Source organism: Lissotriton helveticus, chromosome 2_1 (genome assembly GCF_964261635.1).
Source record: "Lissotriton helveticus chromosome 2_1, aLisHel1.1, whole genome shotgun sequence".
NCBI lineage: Eukaryota > Metazoa > Chordata > Amphibia > Caudata > Salamandridae > Lissotriton > Lissotriton helveticus.
The window spans coordinates 30,322,713-30,346,455 of NC_136059.1; the positions used below are offsets into that span (position 1 = coordinate 30,322,713).

Genomic DNA, 23,743 nt, shown 5'->3' on the forward strand with positions numbered 1-23,743 from the left:
GTCTCCCTCCCTCGCTCTCACTCTGTCTGCCTGTCTCCCTCCCTCGCTCTCCCTCTGTCTCCCTCTGTCTCCCTCGCTCTCCCTGTCTCTCTCCCTCGCTCTCACTCTGTCTGCCTGTCTCCCTCCCTCGCTCTCTCTGTCTCCCTCGCTCTCTCTGTCTCCCTCGCTCTCTCTGTCTCCCTCGCTCTCTCTGTCTCCCTCGCTCTCTCTGTCTCCCTCGCTCTCTCTGTCTCCCTCGCTCTCTCTGTCTCCCTCGCTCTCTCTGTCTCCCTCGCTCTCTCTGTCTCCCTCGCTCTCTCTGTCTCCCTCGCTCTCTCTGTCTCCCTCGCTCTCTCTGTCTCCCTCGCTCTCTCTGTCTCCCTCGCTCTCTCTGTCTCCCTCGCTCTCTCTGTCTCCCTCGCTCTCTCTGTCTCCCTCGCTCTCACTCTGTCTGCCTGTCTCCCTCCCTCGCTCTCGCTCTGTCTGCCTGTCTCCCTCCCTCGCTCTCGCTCTGTCTGCCTGTCTCCCTCCCTCGCTCTCCCTCTGTCTGCCTGTCTCCCTCCCTCGCTCTCCCTCGCTCTCCCTCTGTCTCCCTCGCTCTCCCTGTCTCTCTCCCTCGCTCTCCCTGTCTCTCTCCCTCGCTCTCTCTGTCTCTCTCCCTGTCTCTCTCCCTCGCTCTCTCTGTCTCCCTCGCTCTCTCTGTCTCCCTCGCTCTCCCTGTCTCTCTCCCTCGCTCTCTCTGTCTCCCTCGCTCTCTCTGTCTCCCTCGCTCTCCCTGTCTCTCTCCCTCGCTCTCTCTGTCTCCCTCGCTCTCCCTGTCTCTCTCCCTCGCTCTCTCTGTCTCCCTCGCTCTCTCTGTCTCCCTCGCTCTCTCTGTCTCCCTCGCTCTCTCTGTCTCCCTCGCTCTCTCTGTCTCCCTCGCTCTCTCTGTCTCCCTCGCTCTCTCTGTCTCCCTCGCTCTCACTCTGTCTGCCTGTCTCCCTCCCTCGCTCTCGCTCTGTCTGCCTGTCTCCCTCCCTCGCTCTCGCTCTGTCTGCCTGTCTCCCTCCCTCGCTCTCGCTCTGTCTGCCTGTCTCCCTCCCTCGCTCTCGCTCTGTCTGCCTGTCTCCCTCCCTCGCTCTCGCTCTGTCTGCCTGTCTCCCTCCCTCGCTCTCGCTCTGTCTGCCTGTCTCCCTCCCTCGCTCTCGCTCTGTCTGCCTGTCTCCCTCCCTCGCTCTCGCTCTGTCTGCCTGTCTCCCTCCCTCTCTGTCTCCCTCGCTCTCTCTGTCTCCCTCGCTCTCACTCTGTCTGCCTGTCTCCCTCCCTCGTTCTCGCTCTGTCTGCCTGTCTCCCTCCCTCGCTCTCGCTCTGTCTGCCTGTCTCCCTCACTCGCTCTCCCTCTGTCTGCCTGTCTCCCTCGCTCTCCCTGTCTCCCTCACTCGCTCTCCCTGTCTCCCTCACTCGCTCTCCCTCTGTCTGCCTGTCTCCCTCGCTCTCCCTGTCTCCCTCACTCGCTCTCCCTGTCTCCCTCACTCGCTCTCCCTCTGTCTCCCTCGCTCTCCCTGTCTCCCTCACTCGCTCTCCCTCTGTCTCCCTCGCTCTCCCTGTCTCCCTCACTCGCTCTCCCTGTCTCCCTCACTCGCTCTCCCTCTGTCTCCCTCGCTCTCCCTGTCTCCCTCACTCGCTCTCACTCTGTCTGCCTGTCTCCCTCCCTCGCTCTCCCTCTGTCTCCCTCGCTCTCCCTGTCTCTCTCCCTCGCTCTCACTCTGTCTGCATGTCTCCCTCCCTCGCTCTCCCTCTGTCTCCCTCGCTCTCCCTCTGTCTCCCTCGCTCTCCCTCTGTCTGCCTGTCTCCCTCCCTCGCTCTCCCTCTGTCTGCCTGTCTCCCTCACTCGCTCTCCCTCTGTCTCCCTCGCTCTCCCTCTGTCTGCCTGTCTCCCTCCCTCGCTCTCCCTCTGTCTGCCTGTCTCCCTCACTCGCTCTCCCTCTGTCTCCCTCGCTCTCCCTCTGTCTGCCTGTCTCCCTCACTCGCTCTCGCTCTCCCTCTGTCTCCCTCGCTCTCCCTCTGTCTGCCTGTCTCCCTCACTCGCTCTCGCTCTCCCTCTGTCTCCCTCGCTCTCCCTGTCTCCCTCCCTCGCTCTCACTGTCTGCCTGTCTCCCTCCCTCGCTCTCACTCTGTCTGCATGTCTCCCTCCCTCGCTCTCCCTCTGTCTCCCTCGCTCTCACTCTGTCTGCCTGTCTCCCTCACACGCTCTCGCTCTCCCTCTGTCTCCCTCACTCGCTCTCGCTCTCCCTGTCTCCCTCCCTCGCTCTCACTCTCCCTGTCTCCCTCCCTCGCTCTCGCTCTCACTCTGTCTGCCTGTCTCCCTCCCTCGCTCTCACTCTGTCTGCCTGTCTCCCTCCCTCGCTCTCACTCTGTCTGCCTGTCTCCCTCCCTCGCTCTCACTCTGTCTGCCTGTCTCCCTCCCTCGCTCTCACTCTGTCTGCCTGTCTCCCTCCCTCGCTCTCCCTCTGTCTCCCTCTGTCTCCCTCGCTCTCCCTGTCTCTCTCCCTCGCTCTCACTCTGTCTGCCTGTCTCCCTCCCTCGCTCTCTCTGTCTCCCTCGCTCTCTCTGTCTCCCTCGCTCTCTCTGTCTCCCTCGCTCTCTCTGTCTCCCTCGCTCTCTCTGTCTCCCTCGCTCTCTCTGTCTCCCTCGCTCTCTCTGTCTCCCTCGCTCTCTCTGTCTCCCTCGCTCTCTCTGTCTCCCTCGCTCTCTCTGTCTCCCTCGCTCTCTCTGTCTCCCTCGCTCTCTCTGTCTCCCTCGCTCTCTCTGTCTCCCTCGCTCTCTCTGTCTCCCTCCCTCGCTCTCGCTCTGTCTGCCTGTCTCCCTCCCTCGCTCTCGCTCTGTCTGCCTGTCTCCCTCCCTCGCTCTCGCTCTGTCTGCCTGTCTCCCTCCCTCGCTCTCCCTCTGTCTGCCTGTCTCCCTCCCTCGCTCTCCCTCTGTCTGCCTGTCTCCCTCCCTCGCTCTCCCTCGCTCTCCCTCTGTCTCCCTCGCTCTCCCTCTGTCTCCCTCGCTCTCCCTGTCTCTCTCCCTCGCTCTCCCTGTCTCTCTCCCTCGCTCTCTCTGTCTCTCTCCCTGTCTCTCTCCCTCGCTCTCTCTGTCTCCCTCGCTCTCTCTGTCTCCCTCGCTCTCCCTGTCTCTCTCCCTCGCTCTCTCTGTCTCCCTCGCTCTCTGTCTCCCTCGCTCTCCCTGTCTCTCTCCCTCGCTCTCTCTGTCTCCCTCGCTCTCCCTGTCTCTCTCCCTCGCTCTCTCTGTCTCCCTCGCTCTCTCTGTCTCCCTCGCTCTCTCTGTCTCCCTCGCTCTCTCTGTCTCCCTCGCTCTCTCTGTCTCCCTCGCTCTCACTCTGTCTGCCTGTCTCCCTCCCTCGCTCTCACTCTGTCTGCCTGTCTCCCTCCCTCGCTCTCGCTCTGTCTGCCTGTCTCCCTCCCTCGCTCTCGCTCTGTCTGCCTGTCTCCCTCCCTCGCTCTCGCTCTGTCTGCCTGTCTCCCTCCCTCGCTCTCGCTCTGTCTGCCTGTCTCCCTCCCTCGCTCTCGCTCTGTCTGCCTGTCTCCCTCCCTCGCTCTCGCTCTGTCTGCCTGTCTCCCTCCCTCGCTCTCGCTCTGTCTGCCTGTCTCCCTCCCTCGCTCTCGCTCTGTCTGCCTGTCTCCCTCCCTCGCTCTCGCTCTGTCTGCCTGTCTCCCTCCCTCGCTCTCGCTCTGTCTGCCTGTCTCCCTCCCTCTCTGTCTCCCTCGCTCTCTCTGTCTCCCTCGCTCTCACTCTGTCTGCCTGTCTCCCTCCCTCGTTCTCGCTCTGTCTGCCTGTCTCCCTCCCTCGCTCTCGCTCTGTCTGCCTGTCTCCCTCCCTCGCTCTCGCTCTGTCTGCCTGTCTCCCTCCCTCGCTCTCGCTCTGTCTGCCTGTCTCCCTCCCTCGCTCTCGCTCTGTCTGCCTGTCTCCCTCCCTCGCTCTCGCTCTGTCTGCCTGTCTCCCTCCCTCGCTCTCGCTCTGTCTGCCTGTCTCCCTCCCTCGCTCTCGCTCTGTCTGCCTGTCTCCCTCCCTCGCTCTCGCTCTGTCTGCCTGTCTCCCTCCCTCGCTCTCGCTCTGTCTGCCTGTCTCCCTCCCTCGCTCTCGCTCTGTCTGCCTGTCTCCCTCCCTCGCTCTCGCTCTGTCTGCCTGTCTCCCTCCCTCGCTCTCGCTCTGTCTGCCTGTCTCCCTCCCTCGCTCTCGCTCTGTCTGCCTGTCTCCCTCCCTCGCTCTCGCTCTGTCTGCCTGTCTCCCTCCCTCGCTCTCGCTCTGTCTGCCTGTCTCCCTCCCTCGCTCTCGCTCTGTCTGCCTGTCTCCCTCCCTCGCTCTCGCTCTGTCTGCCTGTCTCCCTCCCTCGCTCTCGCTCTGTCTGCCTGTCTCCCTCCCTCGCTCTCGCTCTGTCTGCCTGTCTCCCTCCCTCGCTCTCTCTGTCTCCCTCGCTCTCTCTGTCTCCCTCGCTCTCTCTGTCTCCCTCGCTCTCTCTGTCTCCCTCGCTCTCTCTGTCTCCCTCGCTCTCTCTGTCTCCCTCGCTCTCTCGGTCTCCCTCGCTCTCTCGGTCTCCCTCGCTCTCTCGGTCTCCCTCGCTCTCTCGGTCTCCCTCGCTCTCTCGGTCTCCCTCGCTCTCTCGGTCTCCCTCGCTCTCTCGGTCTCCCTCGCTCTCTCGGTCTCCCTCGCTCTCTCGGTCTCCCTCGCTCTCTCGGTCTCCCTCGCTCCCTCGGTCTCCCTCGGTCTCCCTCGCTCTCCCTCGCTCTCCCTCGCTCTCCCTCGCTCTCCCTCGCTCTCCCTCGCTCTCCCTCGCTCTCCCTCGCTCTCCCTCGCTCTCCCTCGCTCTCCCTCGCTCTCCCTCGCTCTCCCTCGCTCTCCCTCGCTCTCCCTCGCTCTCCCTCGCTCTCCCTCGCTCTCCCTCGCGCTCTCCCTCGCTCTCCCTCTCGCTCTCCCTCGCTCTCCCTCTCGCTCTCCCTCGCTCTCCCTCTCGCTCTCCCTCGCTCTCCCTCTCGCTCTCCCTCGCTCTCCCTCTCGCTCTCCCTCGCTCTCTCGGTCTCCCTCGCTCTCTCGGTCTCCCTCGCTCTCTCGGTCTCCCTCGCTCTCTCGGTCTCCCTCGCTCTCTCGGTCTCCCTCGCTCTCTCGGTCTCCCTCGCTCTCTCGGTCTCCCTCGCTCTCTCGGTCTCCCTCGCTCTCTCGGTCTCCCTCGCTCTCTCGGTCTCCCTCGCTCTCTCGGTCTCCCTCGCTCTCTCGGTCTCCCTCGCTCTCTCGGTCTCCCTCGCTCTCTCGGTCTCCCTCGCTCTCTCGGTCTCCCTCGCTCTCCCTCGCTCTCCCTCGCTCTCCCTCGCTCTCCCTCGGTCTCTCCCTCGCTCTCCCTCGCTCTCCCTCGCTCTCCCTCGCTCTCCCTCGCTCTCCCTCGCTCTCCCTCGCTCTCCCTCGCTCTCCCTCGCTCTCCCCGCTCTCCCTCGCTCTCCCTCGCTCTCCCTCGCTCTCCCTCGCTCTCCCTTGCTCTCCCTTGCTCTCCCTCGCTCTCCCTCGCTCTCCCTCGCTCTCCCTCGCTCTCCCTCGCTCTCCCTCGCTCTCCCTCGCTCTCCCTCGCTCTCCCTCGCTCTCCCTCTGTCTCCCTCGCTCTCCCTCGCTCTCCCTCGCTCTCCCTCGCTCTCCCTCGCTCTCCCTCGCTCTCCCTCGCTCTCCCTCTGTCTCCCTCTGTCTCCCTCGCTCTCCCTCTGTCTCTGTCTGTCTCTGTCTCCTTCGCTTTCCCTCCCTCTACCTCCCTCCCTCTTCATCTCACCCTGCCTGTGTGTGCCCGGGCTGAGACAGCTTCTGGGCACACACAGCCAGCCAGTCATCCCCACCCAAGCACTTCACAGGTCTTTAAAAGACCATTCACATACTAATGAGGCTTTGTTCACCTATTAGGCCCCTGCAGCCCCACTCTGACGGGGATCGCCTGGCCCCCACAGAGCAGCAGAGTCTCTGGGTCGTGCTGCCGCAGGGGTGTTTCATAGCTGCCAAGGTTTTAGATTGCCATGTGTGACATTGTTAACTGCTGAAAAGCGTAAGAAATAATTGTTAAACGGCTTTTATTTAACAGACTCTAGCCAAAATTCCATAAAATACACAAAACGGTCTGGTAGACGTTCATAATTTAATTTAGAATCAGCAGAGTGACTTGCAACTTTACTGGACTTCCGTGAGCAACGGAAAGCTGAAAGTGGGAGGCACGCATTTAGGTAAAAGCTAGGCAGGCTTCAAGTACATTTTATTTTTGAGTCGGATTATGATTTGAAAAGCCACCTCGAACTGTGTGGTGGTTGCCATAGACCAGCCTATTTGCATGCAGTCTCCCCGCAGCAGCGCCCGGTTATCATGCGGCTCCTGCGATCATGCTGCCTGCGCTGACTGACCCTGTCTGTGACTATCTCACTACTGAGGTCGCTGTGCCTACGCGTCCCGCCACGGCCGGTTTTAATGTCAATTATTGCCTCTCCTGCAGTGCACAGGCAGGCGCGCACTCTCTCTTATACAGCCCTGCCGACTCTGGTCACCTCCGACCTCCGAGGAAATGAGCTCACAGCAGACCCCCCCCCCCCCCCCCCCCCCCCCCTTGACTCACAGTGTGATTTACAGCCGCGCACCTCAGCGGGCGAGAATTTACATTGTACTAAGCACTGATGCTGAGAGGCGCAGATCATTAACTATTGAGCTTCAGCTGCCTGCATTGAGTGAAGTAGTCTGCTGCGGCCCGGGGCGCACACACGGGTGTCAGAGGCGCCGGCGCTCCCTAGCACCAAAGTGGCCAGCCATGTGGTCTGTGGCAAACTGCGTGACTGAATGCATTTCAGTGCGGTGATGCGGTAACACCGCACTGACATGCGTTGCTGAGATTCTTTAAAAACAAACACCGGTAACATGTCTGCACGGTCCGCGGGCGCCAGGGAAGGCTTGCCGGGCCGCTGGCAGCCCGCGGGCCGTACTATGAGTACCCCTGGATAAACCGTACGCGTGGAGGGGAGGTGGATCATGAACCATTCTAGGCTGCGCCTTTCGGGAGTCCTGACCAATCTCCTTAGCAGTAGGAATGAATAACCTATTGCAGTCTGCATAATAGACATTCAGCGATAGCGACTCTGTGTTTAAGGTCAAGTCGCAGTTTCCATTGAAACGGCGTTTTGCCGTTGCATATATCGTTGGTGTTATTCTGTGGAAAACGTTAAAAAAATGAATTCGGTTTATGTTCGACATATCACTTTTTGTGCAGACAAAACCAGGGAAGAGAGAAAAAGAGAAGTATTAAAAAGAAAATGTAAAAAAGCATTTTAGCTTCATTAGAAATCTCGCTCTCCACTACAGAATAAAGACCGAACAGAACTACACTAAACTTGACGTCAAGCTAGACCGTTATGCATAAGTGGGCCTTGCTAGCTGTGGTGTAAGTCAGCTCAGTAGCTTAAGCAAGGGGTGACAGAGTTACAAAGAGAGCAGAAACATGTCCATCTACTAATAACTCTGGTGCTGTATAATGGATCTGCATCAAATTCGAAATGCAAATAGCAAATTAAACCCAGCGATCTCAGGTTTCATGGAGATGGAAGAAAGGGAGAGGGGGCAAAATATTTGATTTGCTAATCGGATTGTGCTAGGGCTCATACTATAGTAAGGTCTGTATACAACAACTCCATTATTTTGCCACCTTTCCGTAGATCTGCGTACTGGGGCTGGGAGTAACTCTAAGCAATAGTTCCAGGGTTGGAAGGCCCTTTTGAGTCTGGGCAAAAACCTTTTAAAGAAACTCAGAACCTGCACTCAGACTCCTGCCATGACAGGACAGGACAACTCGGGGGGCCCCTCCACGACACGGACGTGTTGAGGTCAGAAGGTGACTGGTAGAACACAGGTATCTCACTGTAATTGTTTAAAAAATAAGGCTTTGGATCCATGTTGTACCATATAAGTATGTTCCAAATTCAGTTTTGGACATGTTTTTCACATCTGACCCCACTGCAGATGCCCTGGCTGTGGGTTGTTCGTGTTCTTCTATAATTGCAATGTTGTCCTTTTCTGACACCCTGGGGGGCTGAACATGGTTGAGGGAGGATAGCCACTGGACTTTAATGGATGTATGTGTGATGTAAGAGAGGTGGCGCCTTAGCAGCCCTGGGGTCCTATGTAACCAGTGCCGTGAGATGCTTTAGGTTTCCCCCTTACTCGCAGGGAGCAGAGGAGAAGCCCCCGCCCACAGTGCACCCCTGGACTCACCCCGGACTAGGTCCTTTGAGGCACTGAAAGCTTCCTCGTGTTGAATCACATCTGGTCCACCCTACACGTCACTCTTGCTTCTGCACACTTTAATTATCCTAGTAATCGACCAACCACAGCAACTCTCCATTGGCAGCTGGTGGTGGCTGTGATGGGGCGACTTCCCATTGGAATGCTGCAAGTGCCAGGCTACAGAGAGACTGTGATGAGAGAGGCGGCGGCATGCCGCAGCTCCGGGGGGCAACTCCAGGGCTCTGCTTCAGTCACCCTATTATTATTATTATTATTATTATTATGTTTCTTATATAGCGCCTGAATCGACCCCCGAAGGGGTATCTCCGCGCTTGCCTTGGGAACCCGTCCTGGCTTTTCCCTGTGAGAGAGCCCCTACAGGGCATCCCCAAGGTGAAAGCCAGGCATCCCGCCGCAGGGGGGCCGTTGTGGAGATTAAGCAAGCTTAATGCCCAGAGTTGCAGAGTGTGAACCCATGATTAGGTCAGGCACCGAAGCGAGAATTATCGAGTCCATGGACATTTGAGCTCAAGACCCTGCCGCGTCGGGAATTGAACCCTGGTCCCGGGTCTGACCTCTGCTTCAGGGTCTGCCTGCTCTAACCAGTGAGCCACACTTCTCACCCTAGAGCTGCCCTCTCACAGGAGCCGACTGTGAAACCCCGTCAGGGCTGCCCCATCCCTCATTGACCACTGGGACACAGCGCTGCTGTCCATGCTGCTGCGATGTTCGCAACCACTTACCACTTCACCCTCAATGCGCAGGTGGTCAAAACACGTGATTAATGCATTTCAATTCAGTGATGCGAATCATCACATTAAAATGCGTACTTGGCAATCCTGCTGGGTGGTTTCGGTGAAGAGCTGAGGGTTATCAGATGCACTCCAAAAGCATTCATTCTTTTTGTTTTTTGCAGATGTTGACTAAGAATGACATGGAAGATTTTCTCAGCTCTATACTAGGGCCCTTTGAAGATGACTTGGGCGTCGCACAACAGCACTCTCCTCCAGGAAGTGACAGTGGCATATCTGAGGACAATCTACCTTTTCGCAGTCCAAACACATGGGAATCATCTCCCTCGTCTAGTCCCAATATCTGCAGTGTCTTGGATAGCCCTAGAAATTCTGACATTGTGCAGTTCGATCACACATACTCGCTTCACCAGGACTTGCAGGAGGTGGAGGAATCAGTCCTTGAGAGTGTCCGATCGGAGACATCCGAAGGAGATGTCTTCATTGATCTAGGTAAGGCTGGAATCCTGAATTCATACCTTAATCTTGGTATGATCGACTGAGTAAGGGCAAGGCCTTCAGTGTCTCTTTAGTTAATATAGAATATTAAATGTTTCCTGGTTAGAAGTCTTATATGATTTTAGACTTTTTTTTTAGATTTGCTGGGTTGGTCTAATAAATCTGGTATTTCTTGTCAAAGAGCAGTTTTGGGTTGATGGCTGGGTGTGTCCAGACGAGGCCCAGTGGAGTCTAGGAGGGGGTTAGGCAGGAGTTTGTTTTGCCATTTACTTTGGTGTCCTATTTGGGACTAGGAAGAGAGCGAGTATGTCAGTCTGTGTAATGACCGCTTAGTTGTTGGGAGGGAACTGTGTTAAAATGGGTATTTCATGATTAGTTTTAATTGCGCTGGAAGGAAGGTTTTTGGTGAGTATGTTGGTACTGGTCATATTTGAATATGCATCTGTTTGTTGTGTGGAATTGGGGCAACATTTTTAGTATGAGTATGATGAGAAAGGACGGGTGAGAGAACTTTTGTGATTCCTTCGGAGGTCATTCTTGGATGGGAATCGGAGTTTAATTAATGGGAGTATCGTAGGCGAGTAAGAGGGCATTGGGCGGGCTGGTAGAGTGAGGCTCGGAGTCCGTGAATGGGAGTATCGTAGGCGAGTAAGGGTGCATTGGGTGGGCTGGTAGAGTGTGGCTCGGAGTCCGTGAATGGGAGTATCGTAGGCGAGTAAGGGTGCATTGGGCGGGCTGGTAGAGTGTGGCTCGGAGTCCGTGAATGGGAGTATCGTAGGCGAGTAAGGGTGCATTGGGTGGGCTGGTAGAGTGTGGCTCGGAGTCCGTGAATGGGAGTATCGTAGGCGAGTAAGGGTGCATTGGGCGGGCTGGTAGAGTGTGGCTCGGAGTCCGTGAATGGGAGCATCGTAGGCGAGTAAGAGGGCATTGGGCGGGCTGGTAGAGTGTGGCTCGGAGTCCGTGAATGGGAGTATCGTAGGCGAGTAAGGGTGCATTGGGCGGGCTGGTAGTGTGTGCCTGGGAGTCCGTGAATGGAGTTCTGTACTGTTTTTGAATAAGAGTGTACGTAGGGAAGGATAAGCCAGTGAAGGAATATAATAGTACAAGCTTGTACAGGGACAAATGATGTCAGTGATGTTCAGCGTTGTTGAGTGGAATGCTATATTTTGATTAAATAAAAGTGTATCATGGAGAGGGTTAGGGTTGTGATGCTTACAGTGGCTTGAGTGGATAGCTGTAATATGATTGGATAGTGGAACAAGCTTGCAAGGATATTATGCCATTTAGTAGTTCAGTTTTAGGTTGCTTGTGCAGTGATGCTATAGTTTGGCATTTGCACTAGGTTTGATTTTATATTATGATTGCTAGTAGGATGTGACCGTAAGAGCTGGTGGGAGATTTCTGTTCAGTGGATCTTTTAGTTCAGTTGTTCCACTGTTGTTAAGTATGTGCCTGATGTAGTATTGTACATATGTTGGGGCTACTCATTATTTCGGTCTTGTTTCCTTTCCCAGAACCCTGGGAACCTGACATGACAGAAGAGATGGACTCCAGTTCTCCCATTACAGTTTGCTCAGATGACTACACTTCGCATTATCCAAATCAGGTATGCAAAGCTGCGTGAATTGTCACTACATGGACAGCTTAGTCTGACCTGTTTACAATCTGCTTCCTTAACTGAAGCTTCCGAAAACAAACCTGCTACCAAACCAGGTGAACTGAAATGCACTTGAAGTGTGAGTTTTTTCCCCTTTCCATGCTCCTCATTTGCCTGTTATCTCTTTCCTATCACTTTTCTCTGATACTATATAATTCATATTTCCTGGACAATTGCTTCCGGGTCATCTTTTGCAAACATGAGCTCGGGTAGTTTTCACCTTTACCACTTCTCACATGGGCTGAGACAGGACATGTGGAAAGGATTACTTTTCTCAAACTTTGTCCACACCCTGCATTTGTGCGATTCATATTCCAATCAAAGTGCGGAACGCGAGGAGCGGGCTGTCTAAGGATTGTATCCCCTGACGCAGAAATAACTACAAAACTGGAAAGAGCAATCAATATGAGAATATCATACAGCATCCTTTACAGCTTCTGGGAGTCCCTCTGAGAAGGTGTGAGTATGTCTAGGGAAGCCCTCAATCTTCACAGGAACATTTAACGCTGCGGTTGGATCTCAACACTACCGCAAGAAGGCAATCACTTCTCCACTCGAGCGCCTAATCATCTGGGAGCCCACCTGTGCCCCTAAAACTGTGATACAGTTGCAGACAACCCAGTGAGGAGAAGCGTGCCACCTAGATTTAGAAACTCCCACCTTCTCAAAGACGCCAGAAAGAATACGGTCTGCTATTCTCATGTCCTGATTGTTTGTTTTGGATTTTGGGGAATTGAAGCTATGAACCTGGACTGCAGCCCAGTGCCTGAAAACACGAAAACCCATTCTTAGAAAATGAGACCGCTGCGATTATTTATCATCTTATTATATAGTAGCATAGAATTTTTGATAATTGAAGTATCTTAAAATTCAAACTTCACACATAAATGTTCTTGGCCACCCTTTCAGGCCTATTTACGGAAACTAGTAGAAAAGATATTAACCTTGCGGTACATATATTCCAGGAGCTACAGTAAAATGTTAGACCTCCTATTTTTCTCTGAACATTTCAAACCTAAAACATCATTTTGAAACGTGAAAGATCATTTTAAAATTGCATGCATGGTTGTGAGAAACAAAATATTTTAAACAACTTGCTGGATACTTTTTTAAATGTAATGTTAACATTGAGCTGACTGTTATTTACTTGTTGTGTATTTCAGTGTCCTACTCTTACCACCTCTTTGCATTCTAAACTCTACTACCTCTTGTGAATCACATGCTTGGAGGGAGGAACAAGGCTATCTAGTTGCAGTGCTTTAATGTTTTGGGCCTAAGACACCGGTGGTAAATTACCTTACCTACAAAGGACGGTGCCATGAAAACCATGACTGCCCGACAAACCCCAGAACACACCTACACCAGTCCCCCATGTGCTCGGCCAATCTGCGTCTTGAACATACTCATGTGGGCTGTCCTTGATTCTCTTTCATAGGCTGAGTTCCCTGAGCTGATCCTTACAGAAGAGGAGAAACGGCTTTTGGGGAAGGAGGGAGTCACTTTACCCACACACCTCCCCCTGACAAAGGTGAGAATGGCAGATAAAGAGTCAGTGGTCTGGGTGGCGCTTGTTTCTTCGTTTTGTTTAATTGTCTGTTGTCACAAAAGGTTTGCTTTTTACACCATTGAAAGTGAATGGTCGAAATTGAGCCCAGGGTTAATAATTAGAATTGGTTCCATTTTAAATGGATTGTGTATAAATTCACTTTTATACATCAAACTAGTTGACTCAACCATGTCTGCATTCACCTTGTGACTGACGAATTGTTGAATGGCTGCAGTTTGGAGATGTTGATAAACGTCAGTGGGACGTTACCACATCAAATGCCTTGAAAACCTCTCCATTTGAGTCTCTCTTGCACTTTGTAACACACGGGTGTTTACTTTCAGTCCGAAGAACGCGTCCTAAAGAGAGTCAGAAGGAAAATTCGGAACAAGCAGTCAGCCCAAGAGAGTCGGCGCAAGAAGAAAGACTATGTGGGTGGACTGGAGAACAGGTACTGGGTGCGAGATATGTTTGTATATCTTTTTTAACCTTACCCTCAATTGTCTATGTAATTACTTTTACAGACTCCAAGTTGACTAGGATAGCAATGAATGTTCTGTTTTGAGCAAGACATAATTTCACACTAATGCGTTGTAAAATGCACTTATAACAACTTAGGGTCGTATTTAGAGTTTGGTGGACGATATTTTCCTTCACAAACATGGCTCATGTCTCGTCCTCTGAATTACAAGTACGTAATAGCTTATAGCAAATGTAATATTATACGACAAACTAGATAGCTGACACGTTTTTACAGAGTATCCCGTCTGCCAAACTTTAAATGAACAAAAAACAAGATTGGGGAGTGAAGAGGTAGTGTCCAGCGTGGACACTGGAGGTGGATAAGTCCTCCTCTAGAAATTTGAACAAAACACAGGGATCCACCTTGAAGGAGGTTCAAAATAGTGTGTTACCTATCTTGGTAGGGCGCACACAGTGTTTGCTTAAATACCCCTCACACACCAAAAGGGCCCATGGTGTCCTGCTTCATCATAGGGGTCTTTCCGCCCCGCTGCGGGATGGGGTGTGCTTCAACCTGCAACTTTGCGGGAGCACTGATCTTACAGTACTATGTGTGATAATACCCCTATGATGGGATATATAATCCAACACCACAGGAAGCAAAATGGTCCTATTAAAATATCTATGTCTCCCTGTTCATCCTCCCCCTCTGCTTCTCTCTATGTCCATCATTACCTTACTCTCCCTCCCTGGAGTTGTTGATTGTCACCTCTGGATTTTAGACTGTTCGTTTTTAATGATTTGTCATCATGTGAGGACTGAATCAGTCTCAGAAAAGAAAATGTGTAGTGCTTAGAAGATCCGTAGGAATACTAGTTGTTTGTATTGTAAATGCATCTCCTGCTCTTACCTCAGTTCATGGCTGTGAAACAGCTACTCTGTGCCTAGGGTCTGGTCTCCTATGTCGAGACCCCCCCCCTCCCCCACCCCACCCCCACACACACACACACACACACACACACACCAGACCATTGCATTCCATACACGTCATATCGTATGTTTACTTGTGAAGTCCAGTCTGGTCATTTCAGTAGTCTCCTCCGCAATCCATAATTAAATATGAAACACACGTGAACAGCACTTTCTTCTACCTCCTGCACCATCCTTTCATGCTCATCCTTCCGTACAAGGCTGTGAAAAGGCCGGTCCCACATCCATATTTCTAAATATCACAGAGGAAACTATAGGGTTGGTGGTTCATGATTAAGCCAGCCCTAAAGGGAATAGTGTTTAATGTAGCTGCTTATTTAATGTTACATTCTTCAGTTGGTTTTGTGTAGAATTATTTTCTCCTGTTATCTTTGGGCTCTTTGTGAAATAAACATTTCAAACACAAGCTTTATTACTAGTGTCTTATTGTAAAGCAAACTGCCTAATGTATGTAATATTCCAAGGTTATGCAGATATGGAGACGCACGGGCTATTTGTCCCCAGGGTTACGCAGAGTCTGCTTTTACAGATGGTGAAAGGGCCAAGTCTAATTTGACTCATCACAATGGCTGCTGCGGTTGCTCCATTCCTTCTGTGTTTTTAGTAATGTACAGCCTGGAGCTTGTGGGTTGATAGATGATTGCATTGGTTGCTGTCGTTCAGGTGTAGCTCTGCCTTCATGGTGAGGTGCCGGCACCTGCACATTGACGAAGCAGGTGCTGCCAGGGCCAAGGCTATCTCCTGCATCTCGGTCCCCTCCCCATGCAGCCTACCAGTATCTGGTGCTGTGAAGCGGTAGTACTAGGGCAGTACAACAAACTGTTAGCAGATGGAGCTGCGCAATTTGTATCCTGGCACCAAGCTCTGTAATAATGTGTAAGGCCAGAACACAGCAACAGCTCTTCTGTGGTTGTACAAGCAATGATTGTGATACTGTCCTGTGCTGCAGATCTTCCTTTGTTTTGTTCTACCCCTCCCTATTTGAAACACACATTGTCTTCAATCATATCTAGAGTTATGGATTGTTGCTTATAGCAAATGTGTTCCACCCATTTACTTCCCCTGGATTTTTGCAATCGACAACTATATTTTTGGACTTTTACTGTGAGTTAGAGTCACCACTCTGAGAACACACGTGTGTGGGCTTCACATGTGAGACTACTGTCTTAAGCGGCCTAGTACCTGTGCACAGATAGCCTGTCTCAGAAGGCACTCTTCAAAGATTGGTACCAAACCTGGAGTAGACCTTATAACCTCAGCGACTCTTCAAAGATTGGTACTGACCAGGAGTAGACCTTTTAACCTCAGCGACTCTTCAAAGATTGGTACTGACCAGGAGTAGGCATTATAACCTCAGCGACTCTTCAAAGATTGGTACTGACCAGGAGTAGACCTTATAACCTCAGCGACTCTTCAAAGATTGGTACTGACCAGGAGTAGGCATTATAACCTCAGCGACTCTTCAAAGATTGGTACTGACCAGGAGTAGGCATTATAATCTCAGCAACTCTTCAAAGATTGGTACTGACCAGGAGTAGGCATTATAACCTCAGCGACTCTTCAAAGATTGGTGCTGACCAGGAGCAGGCATTATAACCTCAGCGACTCTTCAAAGATTGGTACTGACCAAGAGTAGACCTTATAACCTCAGTGACTCTTCAATGATTGGTACTGATAAGGAGTAGGCATTATAACCTCAGCGACTCTTCAAAGATTGGTACTGACCAGGAGTAGGCATTATAATCTCAGCAACTCTTCAAAGATTGGTACTGACCAGGAGTAGGCATTATAACCTCAGCGACTCTTCAAAGATTGGTGCTGACCAGGAGTAGGCATTATAACCTCAGCGACTCTTCAAAGATTGGTACTGACCAAGAGTAGACCTTATAACCTCAGTGACTCTTCAATGATTGGTACTGATAAGGAGTAGGCATTATAACCTCAGCGACTCTTCAAAGATTGGTACTGACCAGGAGTAGTCCCTAACAAAGCTACACTCCCTATCACACTTTAAGAATTGTCATGTTTCCCTGGCTCTGCTCATTATCAGATACCAAGCCTTTGCCCCCCCCTCCCTTTTTAATGAGTAAAGTTAATCATTTTGCTCTCCAGCAGGAGGGTCCAAGGCCTCCCCGTACAATAAAGCAATTAAAAGTGCATGACCAAGTTCCTAGGAAAGGAAGGGGTGAGGAGGAAATCTATCTATCAATTAATCAAACAATTTGTAAAGCGCGCTACTCACCCGGGAGGGTCTCAAGGCGCTGGGAGGGAGGAGTCCGTTACTGCTCGAAAAGCCAGGTCTTGAGTTGCTTCCTGAAGCAGAGATGGTCGTGGGTCATCCGTAGGTGGATGGAGAGGGAGTTCCATGTCTTGGCCGCCAGGTAGGAGAAGGATCTTCCTCCGGCGGTGGCTCTGCGAATGCGTGGTACTGTGGCGAGGGCGAGGCTGGTCGATCGCAGCTGGCGGGTGGGCGCGTAGAAAGTGAGGCGGTTGTTGAGGTACTTGGGACCCAGGTTGTGGAGAGCCTTGTGTGCGTGGGTGAGGAGTCTGAACGTGATCCTCTTGCTGACGGGGAGCCAGTGCAGGTCTCTCAGGTGGACGGAGATGTGGTTGTGGCGGGGGATGTCCAGGATGAGTCGTGCGGAGGCGTTCTGTATGCGCTGGAGTCTTTTCTGTAGTTTGGCCGTGGTTCCCGCGTAGAGGGTGTTCCCGTAGTCCAGTCGGCTGGTGACGAGTGCCTGGGTGACCGTTTTCCTGGTTTTGGTGGGGATCCATCGGAATATCTTACTGAGCTTGCGCAAGGTGTTGAAGCAGGATGACGAGACGGCGTTGACTTGTCTGGTCATCGAGAGGGAGGAGTCCAGGATGAAGCCCAGGTTACGTGCGGGGTCCGTTGGCTTGGGGGTGGTGCCCAGGGCAGGGGGCCACCAGGAGTTATCCCAGGCGGAGGGGGATGATCCCAGGATGAGGACTTCCGTCTTGTCGGAGTTCAGTTTCAGGCGGCTGTTCTTCATCCATTCGGCGACGTCTTTCATTCCTTCGTGTAGGTTGGATCTGGCGGTGGCGGGGTCGTTGGTGAGGGAGAGGATCAGCTGGGTGTCGTCGGCGTAGGAGATGATGTTAAGGTTGTGTTGGCGTGCGATGGCTGCGAGGGGGCTCATGTAGACGTTGAAGAGGGTGGGGCTGAGTGAGGATCCTTGTGGTACGCCGCAGATGACTTCGGTGGCCTCGGATCTGAACGGGGGGAGGTGGACTCTCTGGGTTCTTCCGGCCAGGAATGAGAGGATCCACTCCAGTGCCTTCTCTTGGATTCCGATGTTGCTGAGGCGCTGTATTAGGGTGCGGTGGCAGACAGTATCGAACGCTGCAGAGAGGTCCAGGAGGATGAGGGCAGCTGTATCTCCGTTGTCGTACAGGGATCTGATGTCGTCGGTAGCTGCGATGAGGGCGGTCTCAGTGCTGTGGTTGGCTCGGAAACCGGACTGTGAGGGGTCGAGCGATCCAAACGTCTCGAGGAAGGCGGCGAGCTGTTTGTTGACGGTCTTCTCGATGACTTTGGCAGGAAAAGGGAGGAGCGAGATGGGGCGGAATTTCTTGAGGTCGGTGGGGTCCGCTGTCGGTTTCTTCAGGAGGGCGCTGAGCTCGGCATGCTTCCAGCTCTCCAGGAAGGTGGCGGTGTTGAAGGAGATGTTGATGATGTCCCGGAGTTGGGGTGCGATGATGGAGTCGGCCTTGTTGAAGACGTGTTGGGGGCAGGGGTCGGTTGGGGATCCGGAGTGGATGGTGTTCATCGTGCGGGTGGTGTCTTCGTTGCTGACCGGGGTCCAGGCGCAGAGGGTGATGGGGGTCGTTAGTTCGGTGGTGGGATGCGTGGTTGGTCCGCCGAAGCTGTTGTGAATGTCGGCGATCTTGCGGTGGAAGAAGGAGGCGAGTGAGTCGCAGAGGTCTTGCGAGGGAGTGATGTCGTTGTTTCCGGCACTGGGGTTGGGGAGCTCTATGACGATGCTAAAGAGTTCCTTGCTGTTGTCGGTGTTGTTGTCCAGTCGTTCTTTGAAAGTTGTCCTTTTGGTGGTGCGGATCAGCTGGCGGTGTGTGCGGGTGGCGTTCTTGAGGGCAGTCATGTTTTCTGTAGTCTGGTCGAGGCGCCAGGCTTTTTCAAGGTTGCGGCAGTTTTTCTTGGATGTTTTGCGTTCGTCGGTGAACCACGAGGCTTTCTTGCTGCTGGATCTGCTGGGAGGGTTCTTCAGTGGTGCGAGGTCGTCGGCGCAGTTGGTGAGCCACTGTGTGAAGATGCGGGCTGCTTCGTTGGGGTCCGTTGTGCTGGCGGGAGGGTTCTGGCTGAGGGAGGTGGTGAGCTGGTCGGTGGTGATCTTGCTCCAGCTCCTGCGGGGAACTTGTTGTGGGTGGTGATGGGTCGCGGTTCTCCTGAAGCTGAAGTGGACGCAGCTGTGATCAGTCCAATGAAGTCCGGTGGAGTGGCTGGAGGAGATGTGCTCGCTTGAGGAGAAGATGGGGTCGAGCGTGTGGCCGGCGTAGTGGGTGGGGGTGTTAACCAGTTGCTTGAGTCCGAGGTTGTCCAGCAGGGTGGTGGTTTTGCTGTCCTTGTTGTTCTCCAGGTGGAAGTTGAGGTCCCCTAGGAGGATGTAGTCCGAGGAGGCGAGGGCTTGCGGGCTGATGAAGTCTGCGATGCTTCGCTGAATTGTGTTCGTGGTCCAGAGGGTCTGTAGATGAGAGTGCCTCTGAGAGTGGTCTTGGGGTCGGTGTGTATCTGGAAGTGGAGGTGCTCGGCGGCAGTGAGGGTGTCGTCGGAGTTGGTCGTGATGCGGATGGTGTTCCTGTGGACGATGGCGATGCCTCCTCCGGTCTGGTCGGCGCGATCCCTCCGGGTGATCTTGTATCCGTCCGGGATGGCTATGGCGATGTCGGGCGCTGAGGAGGCGTTCATCCAGGTTTCCGTGAGGAAGGCGATGTCTGGTGCTGTTGTGTCGAGGAGGTTCCAGAGTTCGACGGCGTGTCTGTGGACGGAGCGGGTGTTGAGCAGGATGCACTTGAGGTGGTTGTTGCTGGTGCCTGGCCTTTCGGGTGCGCTGCAGGTCCGGGGGCAGGTGAACTTGCAGGTTTGGCAGGTGAAGGGTCCGTGGGTGCGTTTCGGGGTGGCTCGGTAGCAGGCGGGATTCCGGTCGGGTTTGAGTGCGTTGAGGGTGGCGGCGTCATAGGTCCGTCGTGTGGGCTGGCATCGACGGGGGCCAGGGTTCCTGGCACTGGGCGCGGTCCAGGCGCGCACGGGCGCAGACGGGCTTGCCTTTGGCGCGCAATCGGCGAGCCCGCTGCGCGTACGCTCCATATGAGGCGAAGTGGGAGGGAGGAGCAGCTGGGAGGCGGGAGCGGGGCGGCCAATGGGGTACAGAAAAGAAAAGGGGGCCGGGCCGCGAGGGAGCAGTGGCGGGGGGCGGGTGGGGGCACACCAGAGGGTACGGCTAAAAAAACAAAAGCACACTATCTATTAAAACAGAAGTAAAAAGTAAAAAACAGAAGTACAATCACAAGTACAGGTACAATCACTGAAAGCACGAAAGAAAAAGCGGGAACGGAGCAGGGAGAACGAGCAGCAGCGAGGGGGCACAGCTGGCGAGCCGTGCGGCGTGGGGGCGGGGGGTGTCCTGGGGTCAGGGGTCATCTACATCTGTTAATTAGATTGTCACCGGCCAGGTCCACAGAACAAGAGGATGGCCTGGCTCCTGGAGCCGACAGGGGAGGGGCTCGCCTTTGAAGTTTTGGTGCGAAGGGATCAGGCAACGGTGTCAGCTAGGGTTGAAGATGAGGTTCGAAGAAGTTGTTTCCACAGAAACCTTGAAGTCATTATACTGGATTGTCCCAGAATGCTGTTGAGTGATGTCACCCTGATGCCCTTTGGCTCCAGCCGACCCTCAAGATTAGGATGGGTCCCTCCAGGGTCAATGGTGTTGGCCCCTTTTTGCCCCCTAAGGAACAATTGAGCGTTCTAGACCTGCTGGAGGCTATGGATGGTTCCCTTGGAGCTTCTGTGTGCTGGTCTTTGACTCTGCTGCTCATACAGTTGCCCTACAAGATGGCTAGGCGACGATGGGCCCAGGGGAGTGTGGCAGGGAGGATGGTCTGCTTACTGGCTGTGGATAAAATGACATAGAGCACCCCCCCCCCCCCTTCCCCACAAAAGCAGAAAATAGCCTCGAGTGCAGGCAGATGACAGGTCTGGCGAAGGGAGCCAGAAAATCAAGTCCCCAAGCAAATCATCCTTTTATAGGCTAGGAGGCGTGGTGCTTTGCAGTAACATATTCAGATATCTCTTGGGGGGCCCGGGCTTTTAGGGTGGCACAGCTTTAATTAAATAATGTCTCCTGGGATGTGGCATGCATGGGGCCCCTCCCCAAGATTGCTCTTGGCACTGGGACTCCATCCCAATGGGCCTGGTTTGAGAATGATGTCCCGGCGGAACCCCAAAGCCCGGGACAGATGGGCATGTCCTGGAATGCCCAGTCACTATTAAGGGTCCTGCTCCCGGGGAGGCCAGAGCCCTTGATGTGATGGCGGATCGTCTCCTCTTCTCCCCCTGAGTCTGGGGGCGCAGACCCCACCTGCACTCGGCATGGGTGGGAGAGAAGACACACCAACTGCTGCCCGCTCCGGTGCTGCACACTGGCCCGGGTCCTACAGCCTATAATGGAAGTCAGAGCTGGAAGTGCTCCAGGTGGGACTGGGGCACCCAGAAATAAAAATTAAAACATGGTGCAAGACCATGTATTTATAGGATGCCTCCATACCCTGTGGCGGAAAACAGCTCTTGAGTTATTTATGGGCTGGCATGGAGCTCCTCATAATCCTTTCCTAGGGGATTCAATCGGAAACATCTGCTCTTTGTGGTGCCCCACGGAAGGACACCCCCAAAGCCTTTTTAAACCTATTTAGAGGCTACATGAGGTGCAGCATCCCCCAGGTTGTTTTGCAATACTTTATTCCCCAAGGATAATGAATGACCGTGCAAAGTTTAAGAGTGTAACCAATTATTTTGACTGTTGGTGAATTATAACACATGGCTGTTTTTACTCCTCAGGTGATCCCCTGACAAAGCCAGTAGGCCAGCCTCTTCTATAATGACACACACTTATGTTGTGATGTTGCATATTTGTTGGAGGAGTGGTAGTGTTGGAATCATAGGGTTAAGGACGCACTAAGAGTGCAACTTGATATGATGGTGTCACCAGAGGTATTTTAATTTACCTTGTTGTTCATGCTTGCAATTTAATAAGTAGTATTCAGTAGTGTCTGTAATAAAAGTTATTTTCATTTTGAAAAGAAAAAGCATTGGTTGGACAATTTAGTATTGCTATTGCATTCCAATAAGTTGGGGTTACTAGGCAACACCACCTGAGTAGGCTTTTGACAGCTTTGTTTTGCGACCCTGAGAGAATCAAGTACTTTAGAGGAGCACTTGGTTCCCTGTAAAAAGATAATTGCAGACTCATTACTTATGTCCACACATCCTTCGCAACAAATGACCCAGTTACTTACAGTGGATGACAATAATCGCCTGTTATGACAAAGAGCATTTTTTGCTCTGCCGCCATCACTTGCCTTTATCAGTAGGGCCCTCTTCCCACAAATGCATAAAACAGCTGCTGTCCTGCTCGTCTTCTGCTCTTCTCTGCCCCTGTCTCTGATGGCTTTGTTATCTGTACTGCATCAAAAAGTGGAGAGCATGCACCATTGTCTGCACCAGGAGAAATCCTGTTTGTCGAAGGTCTGCACAGACCCCCGCAAAGTGTGGTTGGCCATACCATAGTGTCCCTGTTTGCTGACCTTAGAGGATGGAGGAATGCAGGTAACGATTCTATGGATCACCACCCACATATCCACCACTTCACAAATAGTGTTCTTGCTCCTGTGACCAGTGCACTCTGTCCTCTTGTGGCCCCTTCCAGGAGGGAGACGCCTCCTCTGTAAAAGGGTCTTGAAATAAATAAACTATCCTGCGACTCTGACATACTTGCAAACACAGATTTCTCCTCACCACTATTTAAACCGTTCGTCTTTATTTCCCTTCTCCTTACTCTTCCACACCCACTTGAATGGTAGGGATTAGGGTGTTATTGCTTAACAAGTTACATTTAACACAGAACGTTGCTCCAGACTGTATTGTTTACCTTAATAATTGTCATCACATTTACATAAGTCATTGGTTTTTAAGTGACGTTTGTGTTTAAAAGTCTTCCATGTCAGCCAGCCTGTTACGTCAAGAGTAGGTGTCCGCTACAGAGCTGCCATTGTGCACCCATGTCAGTCTGATGGCTGCTTTCCTCTGTTGGGCCTTTCTTCGCTGCCTCTCAACCCAACACCAGATCAAGGGTTTTCATTCTGTTTGTGACGTGGCATTTACAAACTCGACTCAAGTAAAATATAACTTTTCTCTCCTCTTTTTCTTTGCTGCCTGTAGGGTTGCGGCCTGCACAGTGCAGAACCAGGAGCTTCAGAAGAAGGTGCAGCAGCTGCAGAAGCAGAACATGTAAGTCTGACTCCTCGCTCGCCCTGGTCTTGTAAGGTGTTGCCTCTGCTGATTTCATTCCTTGCTTTGACTGGAGGCGCCCTTTATCTTTGCAATCTTCATCACCATATGACTACTGTATGTGTATCTTCAGATAGCAGTGTGTGTCATGCATTCGCTCCCATACAGCCCTTCTGTCTCTTTGGTGACATTGATGTGCATCCAACACTAACCTACAGCTGCCGCCTCCCCATGCCTAGACCTGTAGAGATGTGAGTACCTCACTGGCCTCCAGCTGCAGTTTCTATTTGTACTTCTGTAGATGTGTTTCCTTCACTGACCTTCAACTGCGGTCGCACTGTGTCTTCACTGGCATAGATGACCATCCGTCAGTAACCTTCCGCTGCAGTCTCACTGTGTCTTTACTGGCATAGATGTGCATCCATCAGTAACCTTCTGCTGCAGTCGCACTGTGTCTTTACTGGCATAGACTTGCATCCATCAGTAACCTTCCGCTGCAGCCGCACTTTGTCTTTACTGGCATAGATGTGCATCCGTCAGTAACCTTCCGCTGCAGTCGAACTGTGTCTTTACAGGCATAGACGTGCATCCGTCAGTAACCTTCCGCTGCAGCTGCACTGTGTCTTTACTGGCGTAGATGTGCATCCGTCAGTAACCTTCTGCTGCAGCCGCACTGTGTCTTTACTGGCATAGATGTGCATCCATCAGTAACCTTCTGCTGCAGTCGCACTGTGTCTTTATAATAATAATAATAATAATCCGCATTTGTAAAGCGCACAATCACCCGTAAGGGTCTCTAGGCGCTGGGGGCCGTTGGGAAGATTAAGCAAGCTATTGCCCAGAGTCACATGGTGCTGGGCTAATCTGCTGCCGGAGCCGGGGATCGAACCGTGGTCCCCAGATTCCAGCGCCAGTCGCCCTGGCCGCGGCGCCACACCTCTTCCCTCAGTAACCTTCCGCTGCAGCTGCACTGTGTCTTTACTGGCATAGATGTGCATCCGTCAGTAACCTTCTGCTGCAGTCGCACTGTGTCTTTACTGGCATAGATG

At 53.0% G+C, this 23,743-nt stretch overlaps 1 protein-coding gene across 1 annotated transcript in view; it reads left to right on the forward strand.

Moving 5' to 3' along the window:
- CREB3 (cAMP responsive element binding protein 3) overlaps positions 1–23,743 on the forward strand; it is a 56,611-nt gene that overhangs the window by 21,497 nt on the left and 11,371 nt on the right. Inside the window, exons 3-7 of the mRNA XM_078674423.1 lie at positions 9,167–9,494; positions 11,015–11,106; positions 12,593–12,685; positions 13,048–13,154; positions 22,626–22,694. Of these exons, the coding sequence (XP_078530549.1) occupies positions 9,167–9,494; positions 11,015–11,106; positions 12,593–12,685; positions 13,048–13,154; positions 22,626–22,694 (689 nt within the window). The remainder of the gene's footprint in view (positions 1–9,166; positions 9,495–11,014; positions 11,107–12,592; positions 12,686–13,047; positions 13,155–22,625; positions 22,695–23,743) is intronic.